The 17710-nt window shown below is 35.6% G+C and overlaps 1 protein-coding gene across 1 annotated transcript; it reads right to left on the bottom strand.

The window, feature by feature from the left end:
- Positions 1 to 557: 557 nt before the first annotated feature.
- LOC135688180 (uncharacterized) lies at positions 558 to 8150 on the bottom strand. The gene is made up of 5 exons (XM_065204912.2): positions 7944 to 8150; positions 2758 to 2785; positions 2362 to 2505; positions 1691 to 1930; positions 558 to 920 (listed from the first exon to the last, which is right to left on the bottom strand). Exons 1-5 carry the CDS (start codon positions 7944 to 7946, stop codon positions 895 to 897), a joined length of 441 nt encoding a protein of 146 aa, XP_065060984.2. The 5' UTR covers positions 7947 to 8150; the 3' UTR covers positions 558 to 894.
- Between the last annotated feature and the right edge of the window lie 9560 nt (positions 8151 to 17710).

Here is a 17710-nt window from a genome sequence, read left to right as displayed (position 1 = left end):
TGGAAGTCAATTTAAATCATTTACGTGTGTAAATCAAAATCATTCTAAATTTCTTGTTTGCTATGATTAATATTCCTGCTAAATTTCAGTTCACTGATTTTATTTTCAACAAAGTTATAGAGATAATCAATTTAGGAGTCTGGGAACAATTAAGCATTCTAAAAATAGCTCTTGAGGGTATTTCTCAGACTGGATCCCGATTCCATCTTTTTCAGTATGTCAAATTGTATGTTTGTACAAATTTTCATGATTGTATCACGATTTGCGCATTCATGTTCCTACACTATTCACACGGACAAAGGAACATCTTTAACATTCATTCTTTCTTCAGTAAGGTTCAGTTTGTAAATGTAGTACTAACTAGCGCCATTCTAATCCGAAATTAGTTTGTGCTCCCCTGGAAATTTTGAAACAATTAAAATGCGATGTCCTTACAGTGTTTGAGATATGTTTTCTAAGAACTCAATTTGTTCTTTCCAGAACACTATGTCTTAAATGGTCGAACATGAAATCTGATGACTACCTTAAAGAATGAAAACAAAATAGAGACAAAAAAGCTATGATTAAGTGATTGTAATAACGATTAACGCTATGACTAAGTGATAGTAACAGTATAGCAAACAGCATCTAACAATATCAAAGAAACAATGGTTCTGGCCACGTGCTCAGCTAGCATGTAACAGCTTGCAATATTTGCCTAAAAACTAGCATAAGTGATACAAATCTGTCAGTAACAGTTTTTCCTAAAAAGTTTTCTCCTCTTCTTGATAATCATTGGACTCAATAATCCCTATTTCCAGTACTAGGGAATAAATATTTGTGAAAGCTAATCTTAAATTGCTAACTAATGTGACAGTTCAGGCCTCCAAGAACTAGTTGTTTGTCCCTTGATTCTCAGCCCTTCAACATGGCAGTGAACTCTACAAAATATAAAATTGGAAAACGATTAATGGAGAAATATATGTGAAATATTTGGTTCATTGAGAAATTTATGAAACCAAAAAAAATTGATATTAGATGGCCTTTGTTTAAATAAAACGAATGTTGTCATAAGTATTTGCGAGGTTTAAAATTCACGCGGGCTCATAAAGTGTTGATTAAATAGCATTGACACAAGCAGGGAGGAAAGGGCAATAAAAACACAAAGTGGGGAGAATCCTCTCCAGGTCCCAGGATTTCCTGACAAGGTGGCTCATACTAATCCAATAGTAATGGTTCTTTTGTAAAACAGTATTTTAAAGAGGTTTTTGTGTATTTTTCAGCCTATTGTCTACTTTCTTGCATTATCACCATTCAAGGCAACTGTGCATCCTGAATCACATTTTTTGTGTTTGCCATCACGATCACAGGATTATCCTTTTGTATTAAATCATAATCCGTAGAAGTTCCGCCAAAGGTCTTGTGGCATGAAAGAAAACTTTGGACGTAAGCTAGTTTAGGAATCAAAACGTTCTGAAGACAAACCACAAGTGCAGAAAATGTTATGCGAAAATTCTACAGGCAGAAAAGTTCCTACAAACAATGTGTAAAAGAGCAACGTTGTTGGCTCATCTGTGAACCAAGCAATCATCTATTTCCCTCATAGAACTCTGATTAGAAATAACTCGAAAGCTTTCATTGTAACAGCAATGGTATAGTCCACTTACAAAAATCATCAAAAGAACGGTCCTGTAGATGACTAAAAACAAACCTTTATAGCTGACTTTTCCATCATTGTTTTGATCAGCTGCTTTGACCATTTCCTCAATGGTTGCGTCGCTAAGAGGTTCCCCCGCTTTGATGAGCCCTGCCTTGATTTCATCTTTGGTCAGAAACCCATCACCATTTTCATCCATCATGGCAAAAGCTTGGGAAAGGTCTTCACTGCTTGGCGGAGACATGACAGTCTGCAGCGATTCCAAGAACTCGTCAAATTCAATCGCTCCACTTCCTGTTAATAAAAATCGGAATTAGCGTGAACAGAAAAGCAACACAGGGCAAAAAAAAAGAAAAGGTGATAGGATATGGATAGCGTTGTTATGAATGTAACAGTTATGCTTTAATGATTCCTTAGAGTGATTGGTTGATTGGTCGAATGATTGATTGTTGGTTGGTTGATTGATTGAATGATAGCAATGATTGATGCTGACTAATGACACTGTTTTTGTCGTTGATGACGACGATTGAAATGACAATCATTATGAAGATAGTCATGTTATGACGGATGGTGAAAGGGATGATGATGATAAAAACAAGGAAAAGTAAAAAACAACAGTTGTGACAATGGCAGAAATAGAGAAACCGACTCAATTAGGTCAGCGGGGAACAAAATAAGCTTAGCTAGGAGCCTAATTTAAAAGAGCTAGCCTAATGTAAATATACCATCTTTGTCAGCCGCTTTAAACATGGCATCCAAGGAGTCTTTCGTTGCATCCGTGTTAAGCCTTTCGAGTAACTGCTTCAACTCATCCTTTGTTATCTTCCCATTCATATCCACGTCGATGGCATCAAAAACTTTTCTCATTTCTGAAGTAAAAACAGCGCTATTAGTAAGAGAATCGCCATTTAAAGTCCAAGAAGATATTGATAGTCAAACAGACTTTCCACTTAAATAAGGTATGGTATTACAGCCAATACAGGAATCTGGGTGACAAAGAATCTTCTTATCTGAATAGTTTAGCACATAACCGGAATTTACAAATATCATCAAAATAAACGACGCTTATTTGGTGAAATTTTGAAATGTAAGCAGATAAAAGACATTGGCATGTTACCCACCGTTTCTCTCAACTTGACTTAGGCTACCCTGTAAAATAAGCAAAATCAAATGTTATGATAACAGTAAATAATCATTTTGAAAGAAGCAGTTAGTGCAAACAGAAATGTTCATTTTCAACGGCAGGTTTTGTTAAAGGTAGACCATCATTTAGCAGAATAAAACTTCCGAGAACACTTTGTGTCAAGAGATTCGAAGTTGGTCATTGGCGGAAGTTTACTCCGGGAACAATGATGCAGTACACAAAGGATACCAACATCTATTGTGCTTCAAAAAAGCAACATGTGTTATTATGTACCATCTAGGTAACGGGTTTTTCGCATTCTCATCCCATCAATAGTGGTTAATGCTGACATGGTTCCTTAACAGCGAATGCAACAAACTTTATGTATTCACCTAATTCTACTGTGCTATTCTTTAATTAGAAACAAATATAGAAATTTCACTCTTTCAAATTCAAGAGGTCCTAACAACTAAGTCTTATTTTCATTATGTACCACAAATCGTTACTAAAACCTGGCCTAGAAGCCCTTACACTGGTTTATCAGGGTGATGGCAGATTAAAATTTAAATTACTGTATTATAGGTAACCTAGAGATCGCACGATTAAGATGAGAAAGGAAATATGCTAAACGGCGATCAAGGTCTGAGTGTCTTTGAGAGTTTGTTTACAGCCACCTAAATCTTTTACACATAGAGAAAAATCTGACTTATTAAGCACTTTACTGGCATTGCGTCGGCCTGTCGCTTCGCTGCAAGAATCGCTTCGCTGCGAGAATCATTTGCTGGCACAAAACCAACTAAAAATGGTCAAAATAGCTTTGGTATTGCAAAACATTTAAACAGCTCAGAAAAGCGGAAACAGAGGATAAAAAAGGATAGAAAGATATTGCATGAAGATACGGTATAGAAAATATTGCTCTTTGCAATCAGAGATTCATATCCTAATATACTCAGATAAACATCGGAAAAAAGACTTTAGCGAGTGTTAACTAGCCTGCGCCCCAGTCCACATATGCTGCCACATTTATGAACCGTGCAATATTGATAAATATTCTGTCTAGACAGGGGGCTGGGTCTAGTTTATGAAAATAATTTATGCAATGAAACCATTGAAATTTGCATGAAAAATTTTCAAAGAAATATTCAATAAAACCACACAGGACGTTGATAAGGTGGTGCATGAACAGTTTGAAGTTCAACAAGGTTGGAACAGTTGACAATTTCAACTATTTGCATAATTTTGCATAAATTACCACCAGATCCCGGTGGAAACTGTGGGCAGGATATTCATCAATATTGCACGGTCCATAAATGTAACAGCATTTGTGGAGTAGGGCACAGGCTAGTGTCAACTTAAAACGCGTCTCAATGTTCGGGTTATGTTAATTGTCAGTGAAGTGATTCTTGTCTGAGTCTTTGTTCTTGTCGAAGCTTATCGAAAAAAGAGATATGCTAAGTCGGTTATCCCAGCGCTCCACAACGCAGCCAAAATATAACCTTTCCTTTTGAAACATTATACAATGCTTTGCCAATGGAATGTATTCAGGTGGTAATTTCATTGGAAACCTCCTTGCATTAGCCAGCTTATCACATCAATGAGCCACAAAAAACCTGAAACTTATAGGCCCTGCCCGTTGTATAGTTTAAAAAGACGCGAGGTCAAACCTTTTATGTAGTATTGACGCAAACGCAATCAAATGAAAAAAATTTCTTTATTCCACAATCAATACATCAGGCGCAGCAATAAATGACTGAATATTTTAGTAAAAGAGAAAATGTATAGTTTATTCTAATTGAAGCAGTTCAATTTCAAGCAGATGGTCGATCTTCTTTCTTGGAGTTCGAAACTAACAAAGTTAGTGATTTTTGTTTCTTTATCAATTTATGAAGAAATCGGCGAATATGAAGTCAATCGAGATCTTTATCAGACTACATTTCAATTTTTGCGCTTTCAAACTCAATAAATCCAGTAGTGACCCAGAGTTTCATCATGTGTTTTCAACAAAAAGAACAAATGCGATGTAAGCAATCTACAAAATCAATCACTCGCGTCTTCATGTTATGGAGTCCATAACAAAAGCTCAATTCTACGCAAAGGAGATGTCTATTACAAGACTGCTTAAATTAAAGGAAAATGCTAAGATCTATTTCAGCGATCTTTGGAGCGACAGATGAAAGATCCTGGAAATCAGATATCTTGAAGAATTTACAAAGAAAAAAGGATTGTTATCAGCAAACACAAAGCACAGAAACCTAACCTAATAAAGAAAACTTGGCAGACCTTGAGCGAATGAGATATCCGCATAAAGTGTGGGAAATGTTGAGAGCATTGAAGCGGGATAAATAACCTGGTGATTATTTTGTCTAAAACATTGGCACAATGCTGTCTCTGATAGGCTCACACGTTAAGGTTTAGACCCTAGCAAACTTAGATGGTAGTATTTTGGTCAAAAAGCCTGCAAGTTTAATAGCGCATAAGCTTTGCTAGTTTTTTGCAAATGTAAACATTAACCTGAGCTAACAACAATTTGGGATCACGATTGCTTGTTTATCCTCCTATCACAGGTTGCATTTGAATAGAAGCAGAGTCAAGGGAAATGCTCCTTATCTATTATGAAAATACCCTTGAGCTTCTCGATCATTAAAGAAGGAACAAGGCGTCTTCCAGTCTTAGGTATGGCATAAAAGTCCTCAATATTTCGAAAGTTATGGGAATGGGAATAAATAATTTCTCTTGCTTCTTATTATTCTTCTTCGCAGTTTATAGCTGCGTGACTGCCATATTCTCTGGGCAAGATGTAAATTATTCATAAACTTTAAATATAGTTTTACTGTTCGTCAAGATTCCATTCAAAGATATTGAAGAATGTAAGCCATTTTGTCCTATTTCATCTGCTTCTCTGCTTCTCACTTGATTATTGTAAATCATACAATTTCTAAATAATTCTGATTCATACTAAGCCCGACTTTAGAAAAACGTTATTTGAGAACACTTCGTTAGATTGCATATTAGGTTTAAGAACACGAAACTTTAAAGTAGCGAAACCCAACAGAGATATTACAAAGCATACGCTGCGCAGTAATCAGTTTCTTGACGTCTGTTTCATCGCTTCACAATGGTGATCAATAGGGTTACAAGCTCAACTGCTGGTGGTACACGCATGCTAAACACCCGCTGCTGTGTAGGAGTCAATTAATGTCGCGTAATAATAACGTTGTACACATCTATTGACCATGGACAGGCACCTGAAGCAGCAAACACCTTGTCTACTGGAAGCAACACAATGAGAATTTGCATAGCTGAATCTTGCAAGCATTAAAGACAAGGTGATCTTTGCTTCAATACATTGTATTGTATTGTTTGCTACCTAGCTTCCAAAGGTAGTTTTAGCACACTGAAAAGCTACGTTTATCGAGCAGTGTCCTGGTCCTTTATATCGATGTGACCACGTCTCATGATTCATACACCTGGAATGAAAGAGAGCTAGCAGCTGTCCTCACTAGCTAGCAGCTCTCCTAGCTCTAAGAAAAAGTTTGGTCATATCAGGGACTCGAACCACATACCCCAGTCAGCGACCCATACTACCGAGCCATCCTCGTACCTAACAATAACCTAATTGCCAGGAGAGAAAAAACGTTCTCTACAGTCGCTAATGGATGGCAATTTCTTGATACGTCCAGCGCAATCTACAAATTCGTGAAAATATAGAAGCATTCATCATCACATGCACTACTTTGAAAACAAGTGATGATTTTTATTTACAAGCAGATTAGGCACTACCAGCAAGGTCGGCATAAACAAGCAAAAAACGATCTTAATGTTTGCAAATACAAGAGCTAGCATTGAGCTATTTTTAAATAATGAATTTCTACAGGAGAATTCGGCAGAAAAAAAGAAAACTGATTTGCTTTCTTTAAGAATGCACGCGACTCCATGCAAGGAAATCCAGAAAATTAATCGCAGATAACAAGCAAAACTTTACATATGGATTATTCAATGAAGAGAAGAGGAAGCAGCCTGGTTGTTGTAACCGTGCCTTTGTTTATTTTTTTGTCGACAGGTATCTAGAACTTGATGGCGTAAAACAAAAGCGACCAAAATTATCATTAAAAAATGACATCCGTTGCATTCTTCAGCTGCAAACAGGATCTATAAACAAGCAGCCATAGCCGATGCAAAGCGGCATTTTTCGAGCAAGTATGATTCGATGAAATTTGAAAACACCTTTAGTGGGTCCTGCAGTTGTTGTCCACTGCAGTAGCTTCTCCGATTTGTGATACTTTCACTTGGTGTTCAAATTACATATAATTGTGCCAATGCCAGTTAGAATAGCCTTTAGCGGCCGCTATTTCTTAAACGGCAGCTGTATATCAAAGCAGGATTTAGCAAAACGCGCTCGCCAAGGTTATCTTCATTTCAGACCTACTTTTATGTGGATGATCCAATTACGTAAACATCTTGCAGCCAATTATTACAGATCTTGAGTACGTTTTTATGTGCTTTGAGAGCAATAAACCTCACTTAAAAAGTTATCTGGTAAATAGTTCTGTAAAAAAATTTAATAGCCTTCTTTCAAATTCGTCGATGTATGGCATGAAGAGCAGCGTTATAATTTCAGATATGGATTCTCTTCTCATACAAAGTTCGTTTTAGAGCGTACAAAAATATAACATAAAACTTACGAAAAACAATGTGTTATGTCTAGACGACTATCTTTTATGATCAAAATTTAGAAAAAATTCAAGGAAATAATCAATAAGGTGGCAATAAACTGCCAACTTAAATTATCATTCAAGTAAAGCTGCAAACTTGTTAACTAAGAAAAATATTTTTCAAAAAGGGACCACGCCCAAAACGGTACTCATATTTTAACTCTGGATGTATTTTTCAAGATCCTCTTATTCAACATCCAATAATACAACACCATGGCTTGAACAATAAGCCTTAAAAACAGAGAAATGTCAACAATATAGCAGCTAGTATTTAGTTAGCTGCTCTGCAACAACACTAAGCTTATAAGCTGCGTATAGTGACGAATCCTGATTTTGCTGTTAAAACATTTGCTCTTTTATCGCGAAACATGAACAGAAAAGAACAGATAGAGTAGCAGACACGCTTGGAGCTAATGCAATGATGCAGTAATAGATAGAACAGAACATATGGAATTGATTTAAAATGTCTTACCATGATGCTGTTGGCTCTTGCGACGTCCGCTTCAAATTAGCAGTGGCTTGACTGACGTTTCTTCTCGTGCGAGCAAGCTATTTTGAGAGCTGCAGCAAACAACGCCAGGTGTCTTGTGCACCTGCCAAAACCAGCAAACGATTGATGTTCATACAGAACTTTACAGCTAGAAATTCACCGGAAAAGCTCCGCGGTTTAATTAACTGGAACCGCAAGTCCTAAGTAGGTTGCCTGGAAATTCAACCAACAGGAATGATCGCCCTTAAGAATTTGATAAGATTATCGTCTCTTTGATCGAAGTGTTTTTTTGAGACAACAACGGCTAGACTTCCACGAAGGGAACACTTTAGAAATACGTAAATGATTTTACAAAAGAAAGCAAAAATAATTTTAACAGCTTTTAAAGCAAAACAAGACTCACAGGATGAAATTATGTAGCACTATTAAGAAGAAAAGAGTAAACGAAAATATAATTAGCAACATATAATTTTTGCGAGAAAAGTCTAGTCTCCTCGTTGGATGACGTTGTCAGTCAAATCCAAATATAACTATGTAGAAGCTTCATGCCAATAAAATCCTTTGATGACAAATATATTGACGACTAGATAAGGAAACCGATTTTTTGACGAAAATATCTTCAAATTTCCAGTATGTTTTATAAAAATACTTTTAATTGTAATTTTATTATTTCTGTTATGCTCAACTAAATTTTCAATAAAAAGCAATAAAGAATATTGTCTCTTTATCAAAGCAGGAGTACTCAGAATTCTTTTATTTTATACCGAGCAACTAGCTAATAATTCATCATTGCATTTATCTATTTTATAGATTGTATTAGTTATGTTCTCAAGTTTGAAAATGAAACTAATAACAGCAAATTAAGAATTATTGCTTGTTCAACCTTTTTGGAAAATAAATAACCGAAAAACAGCACTGGGTAAAAACTTTAATACCCCCCAAAAACATACTTAAATATCAGTCCGATTCGCAGGTCATGATATTGTTATACTGCAGGAAATATGCTTATCTTTCACCAGGTAATGATATTAGCTTTAAAAAGTTTTATAAAGGGTATAGTTTGAAATTAAAATAAGTAAGATTTAGCCGTGACTTGTCTGCGATTTGTAAAGTACTAATAGGAACGTCTTGTACAGCCAAATTGCACTTTTGCGTCCTTTCAGCATATTATAGAAGACTAAAAGAACTGTTTAGTTCACCATTAGTCATTTTTTAATTGAATATTAAACGTGTCTGGATATTTGGGAATTAGGAAAACACCATTAAGTCACCGAATTGTCTAAGCATGCTGCGGTGGCTATTTGAATTTCGTCTACAATGCAGGAAGAATACTGTCTAGCTTCCGAACAATGTTTTCAGAACATCATGAACCAGTGCTTATTGACGAATATACTGGCCCTTCCACCCCTCGTGATTCATACGCCTGAAATAACAGAGAGCTTAAAAATTTCCCAGCTCAAAGAGAGCATTTAGTCATGAAAGAGACCTCTGAGCATACATCTACATCAAAAGACCGAGATAGAACTTTTTTTGGGGGGGGGGGGTGTGGAGCCCTGAAAATCAATGTAATAACAGCCATATTTTACAAAATTAAAGTATTTTACTTATGCAACGTAAGTCTTTTGGGGGCTCAAGCCCCCCCGCCCCCCGGCCCCCCTGGTATCTCCGTTCTTGTCTACATCTATACATCCAACACAAAACAAGATATGGCCTTCGTGCAGTCTTATTCCAAACATAAAATAGTTGCCTCTAAGGATTGTTTGGCGTAATTGCTATGACGATTAGAAACAGTATCTTCATATGAATAGCAGCTTATACAAAATCATTAAAACTGTTGATCAAACGATGACACGAATTTAGCTTTGCTGCTAACTGATTGCTTTAGACAGGGGCTGAAATTTTGACCCGGGATATCAATAGAGATATAAAAATTAATTTACAAGAATCAAGGAAGATCGCATTCCGGAAGAGATGGTATATTGCTCAATCAATATTACGATTTTCTCAACATGGACGAAAAGTTCAGCATAACTTAAAATGTTTCTCAAATAACAGACAATCTTGCATAAAATCTGTCTGCCAACTAAATAAATTATGTGATGATAAAGGTAATTCTCAATAACACATGGTGGAACTCTCAGAGCTTTTATTGAGGTTGGGTGGCAACAGAAGGCAAAAACCTGGCTTAATGTCCGTCTAGTGCAGCAAACAAGTGTCAACTCTTTTCACGATATCATGTTAACACCTGAATAGCACCAGCCAGATTGTGTCTCAACCAGTTTCTAAGAGCTGACAACAATAAAGAACTGAAGACTGAGAGTTTCCACAGCAGAAATTAATAATGTATGCTGGAAAAGAAAAATGATGATAATCCTATACTTTCCTCTCTGGTGACCAAAAATTATTGATTCAACCAACTTAACATCCTTAATATAAGTGGAAATCATGTCACAGTTTATTGATTCTCCAAGTTTAATGAGAAACCTGAATATCTCGAGCAGCAGTTAATTTAATTATTTCTGCAACAATGCACTAGCTCCCAGGAACAGTGACTGCGGAGATCAATGTAAACATTACAACTCATATTATCAAATTTCGGAAAACATTTCACAATGAAAATAAGGATTGGTGATGAGTAAATAAAAAAATATAAATAGCCTGTTTTGAAAAAACATAGGAAAAGGAATTTCGGCTTCGCTTTCAGTACAAAATGGTAGATAATAATCAGAGATACAACAATGGTCAAAATTAGGGAAATCAATTAGGAAAAACAATTAGGGATAGGGTTACTAATTTAGGGAAAATACTCTCTCTCCAAAATCAACTGCGTACACCAGCAAAACCTAACATTTTAAAACTTATGACTACAGTCCAGAAACAACCAATCAACTGCAATGTAAGATTGAATCAAGCCAATCTGGGATCTAGGTCCTTCATTTCGAGTGCCACGAGGAAATTTTAGTTAGGTGACTATTACCAGGAACTGCAAGACAAATAAGTGCAATACTGATATAAAAAAATTGAAATGGAACAAGAAAATAAATTAGCTGTAACCGGAGTTTGTTAAATCGTGGGCTCGTTGAATTAGAGTAATTTGTTCGTAGAGCAATATCGAGGGAAACCTATGTTTAGTTGGTCATTTGTGGGGTAAGCATAATCGGGATTCCATTTAATCCCCAAGTTGAAGAAGCGAAAAATGTTATCGGAAACTCTAAACTAGAAGCCCAAATAATGTATTATCTATTGAAAATGTTCAGCCTTGATGCAAGCCATTCATTTTGGCTTTTGCATTAAAGTAAAGAAATCGAAGTAGAATAAATACATAATGATGTTTTTATGATAAATCATTTTGCTGTTGCAGGTAAGATAGGCTGTCGTGCAAAAACGGGTCGAGTTAGTTGAGTGATTCTTGAAAAACTCCCATGTATATTTAATTGGGCAATTTTAAAGGTTGATGTCAAGTCAAAACTAGTAACAGTTACGCTTTTGATATTTAGTGATATTTTGTGCTGTATGTTTTTGTCTTTTCTTTTTAGTGTTTTGGTTCTTATTGTTTTCGACAAATAGTCATTTTAGTAACCATTTAGTTGAAGGCCTAAAAGGACTAGAGTTATCGTCAATTTCATTTATCATATACTTTAGAGGTTCTAACAGGGTTGTTTTTGAGCAGATGTTTAGCAGCAAGTGGTGCAAAACATCGTTAGAGTTAGTAAATGTATAGTTTGCTGTCTTTGGTTATAAATCACTTGACATTGGGAGGGGGCCCAAAATGTTTTTACCAACATAAAGAATTGACTTGATTAAGAATAACGTACAGAGGTAATGCAAAAACTCAAACAAACCAACAAAGTCATGGGAGAGAGGGTTAAGAGGCAACATGTGCACATTTTCAAACTCAGTACGATCTGCAAACGTCTTCGTGGCAGTAAAATAAATAGGTAATTCGGTTTCTTGAAGTGATAGTACAGAGAACTACGTACAAAACTACAATAGGTTGTTTACGATGTTTAAAAGGACAAAGGGACAAATTTGAAAAAAGCATGTGCATGCGATATAAAGAAGTTAAAAGGGCAGTGTCACAAGGGACATCCCGCGTGGCAACACGCCAGTTTGCAAAAGTTGTTTGGGTGGGCAACCTACGTTCAATAGAAAAACCAATATGGAATAAAACGGTTTTTTGTATCCGTGCTCATCGTGCGAAGCTTTTGCATTTTTGGATGTTTTATGATAGAAAACGAATTATAAAAGTTCTTTCTTCAGTCTTATCACCATATTTCTTTATATAAAGGATGGCGTACAAAAACAAAGGCCATTTTTACGGCCAGGGTACCGCAACTATCTATGACCAGTTTTATCTATGACCATGACAACAAACCAAAACTCAGATTTTGGGATAGTTGGAGAGTCATGGTAGCCAACCTTCTGATAGAAGATGGTACCTGATGATGATGATACCGCAACTCACAGGGAGCTGTTTATAGAAATTGGCCGAAATGGCACTAAAAAGCCTACCTTGCTGATGTAAAGTATGAACGAAAACATTATTAAAGTTTACAGAACAAATTTGGAGTAATCATTTTGCTGTAGAGTGTCTAATTCCATCTAAATTCACCAAGAGAAACGGAATATCTTCGCCATGATTGAATGAAGCTTCATTTCCTTAGCCTAGACCAAATTAGCATACACTCTTCGTTTCGACAGTTGGTACATATGCAGAAATATAGTAATTGTCCATTCCATGTTCGGTAAATACGCTCAGAAAATACAATTTATCGAGCTTATCGGTGCACCGGATAATCAGCCGCCATTATCCCGATGTGCAAGTCAGGCTAAAAACGCACAATGTCCCGTGTATTTGGTTTGTTTACAAAACTGTGACACAGTCCCTTTAAATATGGTTTCAAACGGGGTTCCATCTAGCCAGATGTAAATAATTTCATTTTAGCCGAACAATAAAGTTCTTTAAATTTTAAGGGCAGGTGAAGTGTTCATTTCAATAAGTCTAGAAAAAGTCCCCTCGAGACAAGTGTGGCTTTGGAAATCGTGAGCAGGAAACGACTTATTTAAAAGCGATCATATCGATTAACTAAAACAAGTAAAGAATTAACTAGTAAAATAAGCACAAATCAACAGATTTGAGTATCATAAAAACTCATTAACAAATAACAAACTAACGAACAAGGTATTCTCGGATTCGAGCAATTTGTATCTTCACATTTGACAAAAATGGATAACAGAATTGGAACCTTCATATTGAAATTAGTCTGTACCAAAAAATTTCAAATTGTTTGGGCCGTCAGCCTGCGAATTACCCCATTTTCAAAATTTAGCTTTTCCTATATATTTCAATGGAATTTGTTGCTGCAGTGAAAAAATTTCCGGTCATGTTCCGGCAATCTGCAAGTAGCAAGTTCCGGTCAACTCTAAAGAAATATCTAAATATTCGAAACAAAGTATCATGCTACCGAACGGTCCAAACAACATGAATTTTTCAGTAAAAACTAATTAAAAGATGAAGGTTTCAATTCTGAAGTCCATTTTTGAAAAAAGATCCGTAGATGATAGCGGGAAACAAAATTGATGACATCAACTTGAATCCATCAATTAACATCTTACAAAACTCACCGAAAGTTTGCTGTTTGCTTAAACGTACGGCTTGGATAAAAACACACACACACACACTGTACAACATTTATTCACAAAATAAATCCTCAACGGACATATAAAACGCGAATGCACCAATGACAGAGCGGGCATTGCGTCTTTATTATCCTATATCTATGGCGACTCCCAAGACAACCACAACAACAGAGAAATAGCACCTGAACAAGGTATTAACATCTTACAAAACTCACCGAAAGTTTGCTGTTTGCTTTAACGTACGGCTTGGATAATAACACACACACACAGACACTGTACGACATTTATTCACAAAATAAACCCTCAACGGAAATATAAAACGCGAATGCACCTCTGCACTCCAACAATGACAGGGCGGGAATTGCGACTACCAAGTCCCAAGACAACGAAAATAACAGAGAACAAAACAACAATAACAACTACTCAAACATGGGGAAAGCATAAACAGTAACGCAACGCAAAAAACAAGCAAAATAGTAAACAACTTAAACGTAAATTAAGCATACTACAGTTGACATCCGCTATCTCGAACTCTGAATGGAAACGAAAAATTGTTCGAGATAGCGGGCAGTCGGGATAGCGGAAGTCAACTGTACTAACAACAAGGTAAGTACAGAAGTATAAAAAAAACACACAGAAAGTTGCTTTGCAAGAGTTTTCTAATGAGAAAATCCTGAGTATCCCTTATCAATCAAATTCATAGTAATGAGGTAAATTTTTGATATTATTCGAGATGGTAAAATCAGCAGAAATTGTTTGATTTACTCAAGTCGAACTTTAATAGCGGATCAAATACTTTGTGCAATTACAAGGTTCGCGTCACTACGATGATACTACAAATGGATGGAGTGAATTGGTATTTCTCTTTTGAAAAATGAATGAGGCCTCAAAGATAAACAAACTTACTGAGCTGGAGATTATTAAGGAGATCTCTCCACATCTGCTGTCATGTCTAACATCCTAGCTGTAACTTTCTTGTCAAAGTTAAAAAGACACTTCTTGCCATCTTCATTCTGTAAACAAATAAGAAATTGGTTTGATGTCAAGATCATTTGTTCGGGAATGTAAATAGCAGCAAGCTAAAAGGATCAGCGACTATATTTTCTCCGAAGATATTAGCAAATCATAGAAAAACCAGCAATTTTAAAGTTGTTCTAAGGAAAGATCGTTTGCATGAAACCTTTCAAATAGACTTGTGACTGGAGCTGACAGTAACAAGTTCAATCTATTGAAATAAGTTTGTATTGCAAAACATACTTTCTGTTTGTAGCTCCTATTTTCAAAAACTGCCGGTTTGCTTAAATACATCTTTATATAGCCAAGAGTAAATAACGCGATTGGCTTTTAACGAGATCTCTGTCTTTTGAATCCCCCAGAAAACATTTCCAACAAAACACGGATCACTCCTAAAGCTTTTTTTGTGACTGTTGCTAACAGTTTTGTAAGAATACCTTTCTGGATAGGACGATTTCAGAGTTCAGAAGGAAATGCTTACATTAAAAAAAACTCTTGCAAATCTGCCAGATTGTGCAAAACTCCATTATGAAGGCATGTTTCAGAAAATTGGCAGAGCCCAGTCGTCTTTTCATCTAGCAGTTTTGGAATCGCTCTACATACAAACGAAAAAGCCACTATTGTGTAGACAGAAGGAGTTCGTTTTCTCTCTTGGTCCCAGCGGTAATTTTTCTTTAGGCATGCGAAACTGATTGGACAACTACACCGGTCTTGTGCTTGCGTTTTTCTGATTGACCTATTTCGATCCAAAACTGGGGATATATTTTTCATCGTGTTCTTTCGAAACCTTATTCTGACGTTGTATGCTCTGAGAAGTGTTAGACGAAAAAGCTTTTAGCCAATATGTTATAAAGTGTTTGCTTTTTTCAAAGCCATTTTTAAGAGCTGGACGTTGCTTGTAGTTTTCTATAATCGATTCTACTTGTAGTTGTATTTTCCTTGATTTCGCAAAAGCTTTTGATACTGTTGATCATTAAATTCTTCTTAAAAAATCAGACTATAATGGTATAAGGGGTATTGCCTTGGACTGGTTTCGCTCTTGTCTCAAAGACAGAACTCAAAGAGTCTTCGTTGGGGGTGAACTTTCAGATAGTCTAAATATCACTTACGGTGTACCTCAAGGTAGTGTTTTAGGCCCCCTTCTATTTCTTCTTTATATTAATGATATACCTAAATCAACACAAGGTTTCGATTTTCACCTTTTTGCTGATGATACAAGCCTTTTTATGTCACATGAAAAATTGGAAACTCTTGAATCTGAAGCTAATAACGAGTTAGTTAAAATCTCTGAACGGCTGATTGCCTATAAGCTATATCTGAATACAAAAAAATCTAATTTCTTAAGAATTCCGCCAAAAAACATATATATCCACAACTGGGTATATATATTTCCTAGCGTAGAGTTTTCGATCTATGTTCTAACGTTTTAAACTCTGAAGAGTGTCAAACGAAAAGCTTTAGTTTACTAAATGTTTGTTTTTTTCAAAGCCATTTAAAAAACAGGATACCAAATCGAAAAATGGATATTATCATAAACAACGATAAACTTAGTGAAGCACAGACTGTCAAATATCTAGGTGTGTTGATCGATAATAAATTAGCCTGGAAGGCTCATATTCAGCAGACTAATTTAAAAATATCTAAAAGCATTGGTATATTAGCTCGCATAAGGCACCATGCACCTAAAAATATACTTGTTAACATATATAATGCATTTATACAGCCACACGTTAATTATGGAAATTATTAATTGAGGAGGGACCTACAAGACTGCTTTAGATCCTGTAAGAAAGAGCATGAAGCATGTTGTAAGGTTGATTACATTTCAGCCAAGAACAGCTCAACGTCAACCTCTTTTTAATAAATTTAAACTTCTATGTCTTAATGACTGCTATAAAATAGAATGTGCCAAATTTATGCATGATATTATTAATAATAAACTAGATAAAATCTTCTGTAATCTCTTCCAGCTAGCAAAAAATAAACATAATATTTTAACTAGACAGGCAACTTCTAACTTGTTTGTACAGCCTGCGATAAGAACTAATATCAAGCATCGGAGTTAAAATCTGGAACAGTATACCTTTTGATATAAGGCAATCTAATAATAAACGTACCTTTTCGAGAACTATAAAGCATGGCTACTAAACAACAGTGCTCGATCGGTTGATATTCATATTTGTATATAGTCTCAATTAAAAAATCCTTCTCAAATCCTTTTTAATAAACATCTGTACTTTGGTCTTTTCGTTTTTGATCTTAATTTTAATTTTGATTTTGATAATAAACTAGCAAGTATCCTGATTTCTTAAACCTAATTCTGTTACTTTAGATCCATTTTGCTCAGTTCAATATTCTTATTTTATCTAATCTTATTTTTTTAGCTGTTGTTGTTATGTTACTATTAACGTAATTTGTTTCATTTATATTGCAAATTGTTGTTAAATTGTGTAAAGGGCACTTGGCTCGATAGCTCTTCTGAGTTTTTTCCAAGTGTCCTAAGCTTACCTAATTAATATTTAATCGTATTATCAGTACATTAAAATTAAAAATTCGAATTATCAATATGAAATGAAATGAAATGAAATCGAAGTTTCAGTTATGTTAAAGACTCATTGCTAACAATGAGCCTTTGCGAGCGTGGCGACAATCCAAACAATGGCAGTTAACTGTCTTCAATGGCAGTAAATTGATTTCAGACTGTCTAAAAATGCATTATGGGATGCTTGCGTAGCGCAATGGCTCATTGTTAGCAATGAGTCTTTAACAATTGTGTTTTCTCTATATATTCTGCCCAACATTACAATACTTCTTGCTCCACTTTAATGGCTTCTTGAATTAATGACTTAAACATTGACAGAATAAAAGAATCTGATTGGCTTTCGTGAATGTAGATAGAAAAATGCCACTGAGCTTAAGGATACTGTAGCTTCATGATCAAGAGGACATTTGTGAGCTGAAAGTTTTGAATAATACGACTTGAGTAGTTAGGTTGGGGTATATTTAGGAATGGTAACCCAAATTTGCTGTCCTAGAAACAGCAACGCGTCTTTGCACTTTAAAATGAGACAAAAGTACATCAAAAATATGACAGC

This window comes from Rhopilema esculentum, chromosome 19 (assembly GCF_057945365.1).
Source record: "Rhopilema esculentum isolate cy_ngs chromosome 19, ASM5794536v1, whole genome shotgun sequence".
Lineage (NCBI taxonomy): Eukaryota > Metazoa > Cnidaria > Scyphozoa > Rhizostomeae > Rhizostomatidae > Rhopilema > Rhopilema esculentum.
The sequence above is the reverse complement of the archived record's forward strand: the minus strand, read 5'-3'. Positions and strand labels throughout refer to the sequence as shown.

What these genes read in the sequence shown, in the direction of transcription:
- LOC135688180 (XM_065204912.2), bottom strand. An exon ending in AAGTCAAGTTGAGAGAAACG is followed by an intron (nt 2,506 to 2,757) that starts GTGGGTAACATG and finishes TTTTTACTTCAG; the next exon opens with AAATGAGAAAAGTTTTTGAT. An exon ending in TGGAAAAGTCAGCTATAAAG is followed by an intron (nt 921 to 1,690) that starts GTTTGTTTTTAG and finishes TATATTTTGTAG; the next exon opens with AGTTCACTGCCATGTTGAAG.